This window comes from Rosa rugosa, chromosome 2 (assembly GCF_958449725.1).
Source record: "Rosa rugosa chromosome 2, drRosRugo1.1, whole genome shotgun sequence".
Taxonomy (NCBI): Eukaryota; Viridiplantae; Streptophyta; class Magnoliopsida; order Rosales; family Rosaceae; genus Rosa; species Rosa rugosa.
This window is the reverse complement of record NC_084821.1, coordinates 7,425,356-7,440,116: the sequence shown is the minus strand read 5'-3', so window position 1 is coordinate 7,440,116 and position 14,761 is coordinate 7,425,356. Positions and strand designations below refer to the sequence as shown.

General features: G+C 39.2%; 1 protein-coding gene across 1 annotated transcript; it reads left to right on the top strand.

Moving 5' to 3' along the window:
- The first annotated feature begins 9,835 nt into the window (after nt 1-9,835).
- Nucleotides 9,836-14,761, top strand: LOC133731415 (receptor-like protein kinase BRI1-like 3). The gene is made up of 2 exons (XM_062158792.1): nt 9,836-10,331; nt 10,629-14,761. The coding sequence occupies exon 2, from the start codon at nt 10,809-10,811 to the stop codon at nt 14,385-14,387; it is 3,579 nt and encodes a 1,192-aa protein (XP_062014776.1). The 5' UTR covers nt 9,836-10,331; nt 10,629-10,808; the 3' UTR covers nt 14,388-14,761.

The following is a 14,761-nucleotide window of genomic DNA, read 5'->3' as shown; positions in this document are numbered from 1 at the left end:
TCCCAATGGTATAGAGTATGGTGGATATCAAGGGAATAAGCCCTTTGATATGCATGCACATAATACTTCTTGAGGAGGGTTCAAAACCTACTAGACAGGGGCAACAACACTTCAGTCCTTCAATGATTGAAGTACGTGGTGAAGAAGGAGGTTCTCAAACTCCTTAATATTGGTGTTATTCGCCCTATTTTTGAATAGCAAATGGGTGAACCCAGTTTATGTTGTGCTAAACGTTCTGGCATTACTGTTGTGACGAATGAGAAGAATGAATTGGTGCCTGTGTGAATTCAAACCAGTTGGAGAGTTTGCAATGACTACTGCAAGCTCAATACTATGGTATTTTGTAGGATGTCCTAAAGGCCCACAATTCATCATTCCAGTGTGCACTCCAATTTTTTCGTTTAGGAGTTAAGGTCTTTAATGTACTTCACTTCTAGGTTAGAAACCTTAGTTTGATCATTAGTTTGAGGATAATACAGTGTAGACGCCTTGTATGTGATGTGGTACTTCTTGAGCAACCCTTCAAAGGTCATGTTACAAAAATGAGATCATAAATCTCTCTGACACGCTAAAAGCAAGCGCGCAATTTAACCCTGCAAAATGTAGTTGTTAGTATAGAATAAGTAGGAATCGTTCTAGCCGGGGATTGAGGGTACACCTGTAATTGCAAAAACAAATAAAGAATTAATAAAAAGTAAAAAGTATTATGTACAAAAATAAAACAAAGAATAGAAATATATACAAGTTAATGTAAAAATGGGGGATTAAGATTTTTAAAATCAAAAATTAAAATAAATAAAATAAAGAAAATGTAAAAACACATATACAAGGGTGGAATGCAAGGAACAAAGATCAAAACCACAATCATATGAATGAAATCCAATTACAATTCCTATAGTTGATTATCTATGTCATGAGAAATAAGTTGACCATGTGAAACGTTAGTAAGCAAACGATTTCCCATATTTTACTTTCCTTAAATAATTAATCTAAGTGAAAGCACCTAAATCAATCCTATTGAACATGCAATCATAGTCTAGAAAGCTAGCTAATCAAGAACACATTCAATGCATGAAGAACAAAGAAAGGATGTCAACCAAAGTGCACAACCTAGTTATGAATAAGTTCACCTATTTGCAATCCTCCTTAATTGATTTTGATTTTGTCCAAAGCCTTTACTACTTAAATCTAGCTTCAATCACATGCATATATCCTAAGTTGGCCGCCAAAGAACACATACATATAAAAGTTTTCTATAATCCAAAATCAATTAAGCAATCTCACATAAGCAACATAAAAATCAACACAAACAAATCACAACTTTTATCCAAACATAGAGACGGGCTTCAAACTTTGCCCTTAACATTATTTGTTAACTAAAATTCATAGTTCTACAAATCCAAACAAAGAAAACCAAAAGAAGTTACAAGGAAAAAGATAGAATTACACTGTGAGTTGGAGATGGAGATGGAGAGCTTGAAACGTTGGAATCTTGAATCTTGGAAGCAAGCCTTCAAGGTGGACGATGGAGGATATGATCTTCACGGCTCCTTCTTCTTCTCCTTTTTACTTGTAAATGCAGAACTAGAAGGCTAGAGAATGAAAAGAAATGAAACTAAGAACTAGAGAAAAATGGAGAGGAAATGGAGAGACAAAGAAGATGAAATGGATGAAGGAATGTCTAGAATGGATCTGGAAGGTTTCAGCTCATTTGAAGTTCATTTGGTCAGGTGGTCGCTCCTTCTTCCTTGCTTGGCTTGGTTTCTCCTAGCCGGAGTAGGAAAATGTGTAAAGTTGACATTTTTAGTGCATTTCCATTTTTCTCCATCATTTTATGGACCTAACACTTATTTCATCATCATCTACTCCAATGTACCTAAAAAATATAAATTGAGTTAAAAATTGATTCGTTAAGGAATTAACTAAGCAAAATATGAGGAATTAACTATTAAAATACCACATTAAAATGCTCCTATCACTCTCTCAATGGCTTTAAGTGTTCCCAGCTTTGCAAATATATTCTCCTTAAGAAAATCAAGAACAACTTTAGAGTCATCAGTCCGAGTGGCTTTTGCTTCCACCCAATTTGAAACATAATCTTATGATCAATGTAAACTCTCCAACTGGTTTGAACTCGCGTAGACAACAATTCATTCTTTTCATTCTTCACAACGATAATGACGAAATGTTTAGGCATAACTTGGACCGCTCTCACTCATTTGCTATCCAAAATGGGTAGATAACGCCAACAACAAGTAGCTTGAGAACCTCCTTCTTTACTACTTCCATCATTGGAGGGTTCAAGCGTTGTTGCGCTTCTCAAGTAGGTTTTGAACCTCCTCAACAAGTATCATATGCATGAACATCGTAGGCTTATTCCCTTGATATCCCCCGTACTCCATCTAATTGCAAATTTGTGCTCCCTAAGGATTCGTATTACTGCCTCTTCTGAAGATACACTCTCTCAGTGAGCACAAACCCGCAATTGCGTCAAATATTGCTGATATCAAGGGAATAAGCACTATGATGTGCATGCATAGGATACTTCTTGAGGAGGGTTCAAAACCTACAAGAGAGGCGCAACAACACTATCTATTCTGCGATTGTTGCACTTCTTCTTCTCTCGAGTTTTTCTGATATTTTTCCACTTCTCTCGATCTTAAGGTCGATTTATGACGTCCTAAGGGTCTTTATATATTGCTCATAAACCCTTTTTTGTTTCCTTTTAGGTTTCAAACTTACCGACTTCGAGGGAAAACTTCCAATGAATTTTCTAATTGAATTAGGATTACATCCAACTAAGAAAAACATATTTGAAACATCATTAATATTTGCTGAATAGACACCTTTTTTGCTTTTTCATAGGTTGGGCTCTTTGTGAGTCTTCGTATTTCACACATCCCTTCCTCTTTTTGACATCTTTTTCTCTTCTTCGCTTCGAGAAACCTACAAAACATAAAAATAAGTAAATTGCTCGAAAATAAATAAAACTAGCTAAGATAATATTATCGCATAAATATGCTTCTAGCAAGCAATTAATCAATTGCTAAACACTGCAATAAGATTTGGCTGTAAAGGCACTTATGAAGGCAATATAAAGGTGTTCAAAGCAATATGGAGTCCATATAAGATAAAATGTTCAATGCCCAAATTTGGGCCAAGATATTCTCACTTACTCTACTAAGAAATTTTTAATCTCATTTACCCAATTTAAACATCAATAACAGTTTTGCCCTCAATTTAATTAATAAACTACACTCCTCTCAGATTCTCTCTCTCTCTCTCTCTCTCTCTCTCTCTCTCTCTCTCCTCTTCCCCGGTCGAGTCGACTCAGCGACCACCATCATCCTTGAAGATGCCTCTCTCTCTCCCCTCTTCCCCGGTCGAGTCGACTCAGCGACCACCATCAGCCTTGAAGATTCCGAGTTCACCACCATCTCCGCCGGACAAGGAATGGACAACGATTGACAAGGCGGTTGGGGATAGAGATCTCGACGTCTCCACACTAGAACCAGAAGGGCATGATGATCAAGAAGCAGTGCGCCTCGATCCCTAATGCGATGAAGCGTTACCACACGCACAGGGTGGGCCCTAACAAGTGCCGCTCCGTTGTGACGCAGGATATTGCTGCTCTCGTCTCCACTGTGTGGTCGATGGTCAGGTCAGGCGCATCGACAAGCCCCAAGCCTACAAGTACTTTGTCAAGAGCTGCCACATCATCGTTGGGGACTCGAGATCAGCACCCTCCGCGAGGTCCAGGTCATCTCGAGGCTTCTGGCCAATAGCAGCACGAAGAGGCTGGATGTGCTAGACGAGGGGAGCCAAGTCATCAGCTTCGGCATGGGGGGCGACAACCACATCCTGTCTTTTTTTTTTGTCAGACCATAGGCCACATTGTCACAGGCTGTCTGGTATGAGAAAATATGCAGAAAATGATGTTTAAATTCCAGTTATGCTCTAGAATAGCATCTATTTGGTAGATTTTGTAGATTCGTGACTGACTGTACTAATCATTAACTGATGTAATTGTATTCTTGGGGAAATAAACACTTTATTAGGGGCAATAAACATTTTATTGGGGGGCAATAAATTTTCTATTGGGGCGCAATAAACATTTTATAGGGGCAATAAACTTGTTATTGGGGGCAATAATATTCTCCATTGACCTATGAGATTCCCAACGACCTCTTTAGGAACATCCGGTGAGGTTTCCGGCGACCGATGATCTGATTCCGGCGATCTTTGAACCTAGTCCGGTGACCAGTGATCAGAGTCAGGCAATAGGTGACCGGAGTCGGGCTAACGGTGATGGGAGTTCGGTGAAGTCTCCGATGACTTCACTCTCTAAGTGACAAAGAGAGGAAGGGCAAAATTGTCTCAAAAATAAACAAAAAACAATACAAATACTTAATTAGGTATTAGGGCAAAAAATATGTAATTTGTTTAGTAAGTGAGAAATCTTATAAGATGTTTGGGTAAGTAGGGTTAATGTAGCTCAAATTTAGGTAAATAGACATTTTTTTCTAAATAAAATTAATTAACTTTGACAAATTAACCGTGCAAATTAGCTGTGTAGACTTATCCATCTAACTCTATAAAACAAAAATTCTTGAATTCATTCTCATTTTTGACGAGCTAAATGCTATTTTTAGACAATTCTTATTTGCTAACTAATAAAAATGCCATATGCACTTTTGTGCACCATATGTACCTCTAGCGCCTCTGGAGTAGTATCGAAAGAGGGTATCCGCTACCTCTACGTATTTAAATGTATAATGAGTAGGACCATATGTATGTACCACTTATGGATACTACCACTAGCTTCTTGTCTGTCTATAAATGGCAGCAGATCGAAGGGTATGTAATGGTCTATTCTGCCTTGTGATGAATATATTATTTCGCCCTTATGTCATTACTAAAAAAAAAAAAACAAACTAATAATAATGCCGTGGTTGTGCGGAAGAAGCAAGTAAGCCGTGTATTAACAAGCTAACCAATACCAACCAACCATCCTATCTCAAAGACACGTTTTAGAATTTAAGAATCAAGAACAATATCCCATGGAAAACGCAATCTACCAAATTTTATTGAAGTCAAATCTCACGGAAGGTTCCACTAGAGACGAGGCCCCTTCCTCCCAATTAAGTCCCTGATTGAGCAGACAAAAGTCCCATGCCACGGGAAGAGTCTTTGGTCCATTTGCTGCCTTACCTTTTGGTACACTCCAAGCCTTCTATTCATGTGACTATACCTACAAATATATCAAATTATTTTACCACCACCTTATGCAAAATTCACCATGTTTATCGAGCACATCTTTCATAGATCGATGTTATAGGCGGATTGTACCTTCGTAAGAGATGTGATCACGAAAGTAATTAGTATCATTCATATAGTATGGTTGGATTTGTTATTCTCTTACCAAGAAGCAAGAAAGGCAAAAAAAAAAAAAAAAACTATAATGCTTTTTAGAGCAAACCTTACCTGTTTTGATTTGTCCCTCACGTTGTACCAAAAAAATGACATTTTCCCTCTTTAATACATCAAATTTCATTTCAAATCACAAAAGCTGTCGACGATTAGAAAAACAGAGAATACAGTAATGTACGATGAACAGATTGACTATGTAGAAAACAGCAAAAAAAAAAAAATAATAATAAAAAAAAAAAAATATATATATATATATATATATATAAGATTAAATACTTGTTACTCCTCGTACTTTGTCCTGAAAAACAGTTTAGTCCCTCGCATTTTAAATTAAACTGAATAGTCCTTATTCTTTGCAAATCTCATACAACAGGTCCAAAATAATCCGAAATGACTATTATGCCCCTCATTTTCTATTTTTATTATTATTTTAATTTTTTTCTCTATTTTTTTAATTTTTCTCCCTTTTTTTTTTTTTTTTCTCTCTCCCTCCTTCTCTCTCTCCCCTGACCTCTCGCTCCCTCTCTCTTCAGCACCAGCAGCGCTAGTAGTGGCTGATCCCACATTATCTCCCTCACCTCCTCCACCTACGGCCTCCTCACCATCGACCCGCCACCGTCACCATCGCCCTCCCCTGGCCCGAGCCTCGTGGCAAGCGATCTCTCTCTCTCTCTCTCCAAATCCCCAAATTTGAAAAACTCAAAACCTCCTCTCCCTGCTTCTGCAAAATCAAGCTCACCAACTCCCCCCACCAGTTCTTCGTCGTCCCTCTCATCGTCGACCACGACGCCACCTGCTCCCACTCCCACTCCCTCAACGCCTGCTTCAACCTCACCAAACCCAAAATCGAAACCCTAGCCTCTCCATCTTGTCTTCTTCAGTTCTTCTGTTCTTCGACTTCTTCCCTTCTTCATTCTTCCCCCATTCAATAATCCAAAAAAATTGAGAACCCTCATTTAATCTAAAATACCAAATCGGCCAATCCCCACAAACCCTCAGTCAATCATCTCATTCATCTGAAATCCCAGCAAACCATAAACCTTCTATCTTCACTTCTTCCCCAATTCGAAAAGACGAAAACCCAGAAAACCATCCAACTAGTTCATCTCAAATACGAAATCAACAAATCCCAAACCTCGCTCCTCATTCAATCTTCTGAAATCCCAAATCCCAAACCTCAATCCTCATTCAATCTTCTGAAATCCCAAATCCCAAACCTCCTATCAGCGCTCTACTGATAATGTTCTTGAGCTTTTCTGGGCTCCGAAGCCGACATAGCTTCCTGGGTCTTAGCGTTCGGGGTGGCGGTGTTGTCGGGGTGGCGGATCCATCTTGGCGCTCTACAACGACTACGATCTCTCCGGCATCGAAGTCGTCGAGGAGGAGCTCGGCTGGGTCAGAGAGACCGGCGACAAGTTGCGCGGCGAGGCCATGAAGGCGTTGGAGCTAGGGATGGAGGGGTTGAATCATAGGGAGGTGGCCATCAGGTTGCAGGTGTTCTCCGGTGGTTGCAGAGGGAAGAAGAGAGAGGGAGCGAGAGGTCAGGGGAGAGAGAGAAAATATAAAAAAAAATGGGGAGAAAAATTTAAAAAATAGAGAAAAAAATTAAAATAATAATAAAAATAGGAAATGAGGGGCATAATAGTCATTTCGGATTATTTTGGACATGTTGTATGAGATTTGCAAAGAATAAGGACTATCTAGTTTAATTTAAAAGGCAAGGGACTAAACTGTTTTTCAGGGCAAAGTACGAGGAGTAACAAGTATTTAATCCATATATATATATATATATATATATATATATCAAAAAATATTGTCGTCGAACGACAAAGAAGCCTCTTACTTTAGGTAGATCAATTATCGACTCAAAAAAATAGTACATTACAGCGGAACACGACAAACCAACTGCTCGCTTGAAGGATAACAAAAACCAACAAAGATATATATGCCAAGGAAAACGGACGCCCATTTAACAATTAGGGAAAATAGTTGTCATTAATGAATCGAATATTGCAATAAGTACCACATTCATTAACTCTATCTTCTATCTAGTCATATACGTTTCTCACAATAATGAAACTCATTCATTTATGGCATGAAATTTTTTGTTTGTCACTTGCACATAACTACACATGAAGACGTACCTAACAAATGGTACACATACGTAGATGGACCGACATAGTATATAGACAAGAATGAACAAAGTTTGAAGAAACCCGTGAAAAGGGTTAGTATAGCTAGTAAGAGCTGTTAACTTTGGTCCCAACAAAGTGTTAATTTCTTCACTGCCTTCTATGGCTTTTGGTAGGGTGGGGAAGTCGTGGGGGAAAATATGAGTGACAATTGATTTTTTTCATGTAACCAAAGAAAAAAAAAACTATATAATAAAAAAGGAGACCCTAATTATTTTGCGAGGATTCCGCTGTTTTCTAGCGTGAGTGATATTTTTCCAATCATATTCATACGTGGGTGTGAATAATAAGTATGACCAAATACTAATTTTGTATACATTTGTTGGGGTGGCTTTTTTTGGTATTATTATAGATTTGTTGGATTGGGGTGCAAAGTCCGAATCTAGCGGGAGGGTCTTTTGGAAAACGATGAAAGGCCAGCAACACTCGTGTGAAAAGCATACACTGACAAAATAAGAAACCCTAGGAGCCCTACAAGGTTGAAACAACTACTAATTTTTTGGCAGAATTAGGGTTTTTGGGACTTTCAGAAGTTTTGGCCACAAGCCCCAATGTACCGCGCCCCGCGCCCTATACTACTAGCTTTGAGAAGTTTACTATATTCATAGAACTTGGTTTTTATACTATTACTATGCGGTTTTTATACTATTACTATGCACCTTATAACAACAACCATCTTGGTTATTATAATTACTAGTTGGTATTTTGGGCATGGGTTCAATTATTTGAATAATCAAGCATGATTAGACGAGGTGTTAGAAGTTTGTGCGGTAAATTTAAAACCTTTTTTGGTCTTGGAGCCTTGGAGGTGAGATAGGAAATTTCGAACGTTAGTTTGAGTTGGCAACTCAATTATGATCCAACGCCTTATTCTATTTGCACATTCCTTACAAAAATATTATGGGGCCGTTTTAAGAAATAGTTAAACATAAAATTATTATATATTAAATTATTATTATTATTTTTTTTTTGAAATAGGACGTCAAACCATTCATATAACTAAATGTAGGTAAATACACAACATGACTTACCTCCGGGAGGGCCACGTTAATATCAAGCCATGCAGACCACCCTAAAATAACCTAGTGAAATCACCTAAGTAAGAAAGAAAGAAAGAAAAAAACCCTAACAATTTTAAATAATTTCATATAAATTTGAGAGCAAAAGAGAGCGATTGCTTTCAATAATTCTCCTAACAATTTACGGATACATTTGGTTTCCGTTTATTAACTCTCAAAAATAAAGAATAAGGATGCTACTTGGTAGAAGAAGAGTGTACTCATTCCTAGCAATAAACTAAAATTGACACCTTCTACGAAAAGCCTTAAAGTTTCTCCACACTCTTAAGACATAAACAATTTGTGAAAATTAAAGTGGGGGTCAGTCATAGTTGGCTAACTAGCCCCTAATGTTGAGCAAGAATTAATAATTGAATCTCACTGTGAGGAGCAGTTTTTCAGGGGCCAATACAAAAGCTTATTTTGCTCGACATGCACTCGTTTAATATATACATATACCTTAAATACTTATAACTTGCGTATCCAATGTACTAGTTTTTACTGGTCTTCTCTTCTATCTCATACACTCTACATCGATCCACAACTTCATTAGATTTGTTCTTGTTTGCTATTTATTATGTTTTTAGGTCTTCTAAACTTATTCTTGAGACCATTCATTCAGGTTCAATCCCATGATGTACGATTGATGCATATTTTATTTTTTGTTGAATGATTTTAGATATAGGAGATTCTAAGACAAGATGGAAAAAACTTGGTAATAAGTTAGAACAATATAAAGAGAGGAGAGGTACATTTTAACTATAAAAAAATTATATAGTAGCAAATATTAAGCGGCCGCTAGAATTCAACCCTAGCCATCTATCTTTTTTGATTTCTGTCTTCACAAATAAGGAATAGAAAACTAATAATGCAAGAAAAGGAAAACACGAACACCGTTGTAATTACTTAGACAATTTCATATACAGAAAGCATGAGCAATCCCTTTCACTCACCCAACATCATACAAATTGAAAGATTCTCATGTATTCAAGTCCAAAAAAAGATTTTTATTCATGAACAATAATAAAGTTGGAAGGAAAATATCACATAATTAGAGACGTACGTGCGGGGGTAATCCACCCAACCACCCAGCTCCAGAGCTCCCAAAATTGTCAGTGTTTTTGAGAGAGTGAGACAGAGAGAGGAAAAGGAATCATATCCAAAGTTTGACTGGACCCGAGAATTGAGAAAAGAGAGATGGGGGGCACATCACTCCCTCAATTTACTCTCTCTTCTCCACCAACTTGTCCTTGTATTCTATATTCTTTTGTATTTCTGTCTCACTTTAGCTTCCTCTAAAAAGCATCATCCCCTCTCTCTCCCACCGCCTCTCTCTCTCTCTCTAGAACCCATTTTTTCTTTTTCCCCCTTTCCTTTTTTTTGTTTGTTTGTTTCTTTTTTTCCTCTGTTTCTTTGGGCTTCTTCTTCCCCTTCTGATTCTGCAGTCTGCAGACTTGTGACTTGTGAGTGTCACATTCACATAAACAGTTGAAGGTTCAGTTCTTTCTGTGCCTTCTGGGTTCCTAGTATTATCAGTCGAAGTCCCATCAAAGACAGAAAATTAAGGAACTGAATGCTGGCTATCGTTGTATTTGATTGGAGTATTATCATAGCCGACATCTCTGAACATCGTACTCTGTCACACTCCGAGGTATCTTCCTTCCTCTGTTCTTTCCTTAACAAAAACTATCTGATTGCCCATTAAGCCCCTCTACTCTGCTACTTTATAATTCACGTGTATATATGATATAGCTTTCTCTTTCATTCAGTTTCATACTTTCATTCATATATGGTAGCTAAAGCTCTTAAATGTTTGTTCTTGATGAGTTTCTTTCAAGTTTGTTGATTTTTTTTTACATGTTTGATAGTGATTTGCACCATAAAGGCACCACCAACCCATTTTACTAATTTATTTAATTTAATTCCTGTTGGGAAATTTCAATTCCAGCTTCCAAGCAAAAATGGGTGGAAAGATTGAAGCTTTTAGTTAGCCCAGATCTGAAAGATGAGAGCTTTTGGTTCAGATGAATGAGTTGTGCTGCTCAGGTGTTGAATAGTCCCCAGAAAGATTCTTATTGAAACTTTGAAAGCAAAACAACAAAATGAAGAGGGAATAGATCATCAGAAGATGATGGGTTTGTTCTGTTTTCTGGTTCTGCTTCTTTTTCACTCTCTAAATTTCTCTTCAGCTGCTTCTAATGAGGATGTGGTGAAGAAGCTTTTGTTGCAGTTCAAGCAATCCTCTGTTCAATCTGACCCTCAAGGTTTCTTATCTGACTGGAAATCTGATTCTTCAACAGCTCTTTGTTCATGGAAAGGCCTGACTTGCTCTGAAGGCCACGTCATCACCCTCGACCTCTCAAATTCTGGTCTCATTGGAAGTCTTCACCTTCCAACTCTCACAGCCTTGCCGAGTCTTCAAAATCTGTACTTGCAAAACAATTCATTCTCTGCTTTTGATCTTTCAGTTTCCAACATTACCTCATGTAGTCTTGTTATAGTTGACTTGTCCTCCAACAACATCACAAGCCCTCTTCCGGTTCGGTCCTTTCTTGAGGGTTGTGAGAATCTGGCTTTGGTCAACCTCTCTGGCAATTCAATCCCAGGAGGGAGTCTCAGCTTTGGTGCTTCTTTGCTTCAGCTTGACATCTCTAGAAACCTGATTTCGGATTCATCCTTGTTGACTTGCCAGAATCTGAATCTGTTCAATGTTTCTGGTAACAAGCTGACCGGAAAACTGAGTGGTTCTATCTTGTCTTGCAAGAATTTGACAACACTTGACCTTTCATACAATGCTTTGTCTGGGGAGATACCAAACACTTTCCTGGAAAGCGCCTCGGCATCTCTCAAGTATTTGGATCTCTCAAGCAACAATTTCACCGGAAAGTTTGCAAGCCTTGATTTCGGGCAGTGTAGCAGCCTCACTTTGCTGAAGCTATCACACAATAATCTCTATGGGGATGAGTTTCCTTCAAGCCTTGCTAACTGTCAAGCTTTGGAGACACTGAACCTGACTAGTAATAAGTTGCAGGACAAGATTCCGGGTGCTTTGTTGGGAAATCTCAAGAAGTTGAGGCAACTCTTTCTGGGTCGTAATCAGTTTTCAGGTGAAATTCCAGCTGAATTAGGAAAGGCTTGTGGGACACTTCAGGAGCTTGATATTTCCGATAACATTCTTACTGGTGAATTGCCTTCAAATTTTGTGTCATGCTCTTCTTTGGTTAGTCTCAATCTTGGTCGCAATCAGCTCTCAGGAAATTTCCTCAGTACTGTTGTGAGTAAGCTTCCGAGTTTGAGATATCTCTATGTACCCTTCAACAACATCACTGGTCCTGTGCCACCATCTATTACCAATGGTACTCGGCTTCAAGTGCTCGATCTCAGCGCTAATCTCTTCATAGGGAATGTTCCTTCAGTGTTTTGCTTCTCCAATGCTCCCTCAGCTTTGGAAAAGATACTTCTAGCCAACAATTTTCTCTCCGGGACTGTGCCATCGGAACTTGGAAACTGCAAGAGCCTGAAGGTTATTGATCTGAGTTTCAACAGTTTGAGTGGTGCAATTCCTTTAGAAATTTGGACATTGCCAAATCTTTCCGACTTGGTTATGTGGGCAAACAATCTCACTGGTGAAATCCCGGAAGGCATTTGCATCAATGGAGGAAACCTGGAAACCCTGATTCTCAACAATAATCTCATTACTGGAGCCATTCCACAGTCCATTGGTAGATGCACCAATATGATTTGGGTGTCACTATCTAGCAACCGGCTTACAGGAGCAATCCCTTCAGGTATTGGAAATCTTCTTAAGCTTGCTATACTCCAGTTGGGTAATAATTCACTGTCTGGTCAGATTCCAGCTGAGCTTGGCAAGTGTCAAAGCCTCATTTGGCTTGACCTGAACAGCAATGACCTAAATGGTTCTATCCCATCAGAGCTTGCTAACCAGGCCGGCCTAGTCAATCCTGGAATAGTTTCTGGGAAGCAGTTTGCATTTGTTAGAAATGAGGGTGGTACAGCTTGCAGGGGTGCAGGAGGACTAGTTGAGTTTGAGGGAGTCCGACCTCAGAGACTCGAAAATTTACCTATGGTTCATTCTTGTCCATCAACTAGAATTTACACAGGAATGACAGTTTACACATTCACCAGCAATGGAAGCATGATCTTCCTTGACATTTCCTACAATTACTTGTCTGGGACTATTCCCGCAAACTTAGGTACACTGTCCTATTTGCAAGTCTTCAATCTAGGACACAATATGTTAAGTGGAAATATTCCAGAAAGCTTTGGAGGATTAAAAGCAATTGGAGTCCTGGATCTCTCTCACAATAATCTTCAAGGTTATATCCCAGGATCTTTGGGGACTCTCTCTTTCCTGAGTGACCTTGATGTGTCTAACAACAACCTCACGGGCATTGTCCCTTCCGGAGGTCAGCTGACAACTTTCCCAGCATCCAGATATGAGAACAACTCTGGCCTTTGTGGGTTACCCCTGCCACCGTGTGGCCCTCAAAGACATTCAGCAGAGAGAGTTAGGGGAAAGAAGCCATCTATGGCTTCAGGAATGGTTATTGGCATTGCATTCTTTCTCTTCTGTATCCTTATACTTGCATTAGCTCTATATCGAGTGAAGAAGTACCAGCGGAAAGAGGCGAAGAGAGAAAAATATATTGAAAGCCTTCCGACTTCAGGTAGCAGCAGCTGGAAACTTTCCAGTGTTCCTGAGCCTCTCAGCATCAACGTAGCCACATTTGAAAAACCTTTGCGGAAGCTGACCTTCGCCCATTTACTTGAAGCCACCAATGGTTTCAGTGCTGATAGCTTGATTGGTTCTGGAGGGTTTGGTGAGGTCTACAAGGCACAATTGGGAGATGGCTGTGTTGTTGCAATCAAGAAGCTTATTCAAGTCACAGGTCAAGGAGACCGAGAGTTTATGGCAGAAATGGAAACTATTGGGAAAATCAAACACCGAAACCTGGTTCCTTTGCTGGGGTACTGCAAGGTTGGAGAGGAGAGACTTCTTGTGTATGAGTACATGAAATGGGGAAGTCTGGAGAGTGTTTTTCACGATAAGATTAAGGGAGGGGGCTCAAGGCTTGACTGGGCAGCACGAAAGAAGATTGCCATAGGGTCTGCTAGAGGTCTAGCATTCCTTCACCATAGCTGCATACCTCATATTATCCACCGGGACATGAAGTCTAGCAATGTTCTTATAGATGAAAACTTTGAGGCCAGAGTATCGGATTTTGGCATGGCAAGATTGGTCAATGCCCTCGATACTCATCTCAGTGTGAGCACCCTAGCAGGAACTCCAGGTTACGTGCCCCCCGAGTACTACCAGAGTTTTCGATGCACAACAAAAGGAGATGTCTACAGTTATGGTGTTATACTGCTAGAGCTTCTCTCAGGAAAAAGGCCTATAGACCCGTCAGCATTTGGTGATGACAACAACCTTGTTGGATGGGCAAAGCAGCTTCAAAGAGAAAAGAGATGGAATGAGATACTCGACACTGAGTTGATGACACAAAAATCTGGTGAGGCTGAACTATACCAGTATCTGAAGATTGCCTTTGAGTGCCTAGACGACAGGCCATTCCGGCGGCCAACAATGATTCAGGTTATGGCTATGTTTAAAGAGCTTCAGGTTGATTCGGACAGTGATGTCCTGGATGGTTTTTCACTCAAAGACACTGTTGCTGAGGAACCATGAAAAAATGAAACTTTGAAATCCTGACAGTGGATTCAATCCTTCACATTGTGCGGACTGTATATAATAGAACACCGAATCAGAGAGCAAAGTTGAAGAAAGGCATGGAGAGAACAAAGTAATGGAAGTCTTGTGTTAGCTCAACTGGGTAAAGTACATATTCTTTCATTTTGGAGATCATGTCTAGCTATAACTAAGACTTCACTGCAAAGAAACATTGTTCCTTTCCATTTTGGCTTATGTTCCTCTCATAGTTTTGCTAACTTCTGCTGTACCATTGTCCATCACAATTGGTTTTCTGTTCATAGAAAGCTGGGTCTGTGGGAACAAACATTTTGTAAAGTTGTAGCAATAGCATCATTGAGAAATTGAAATCA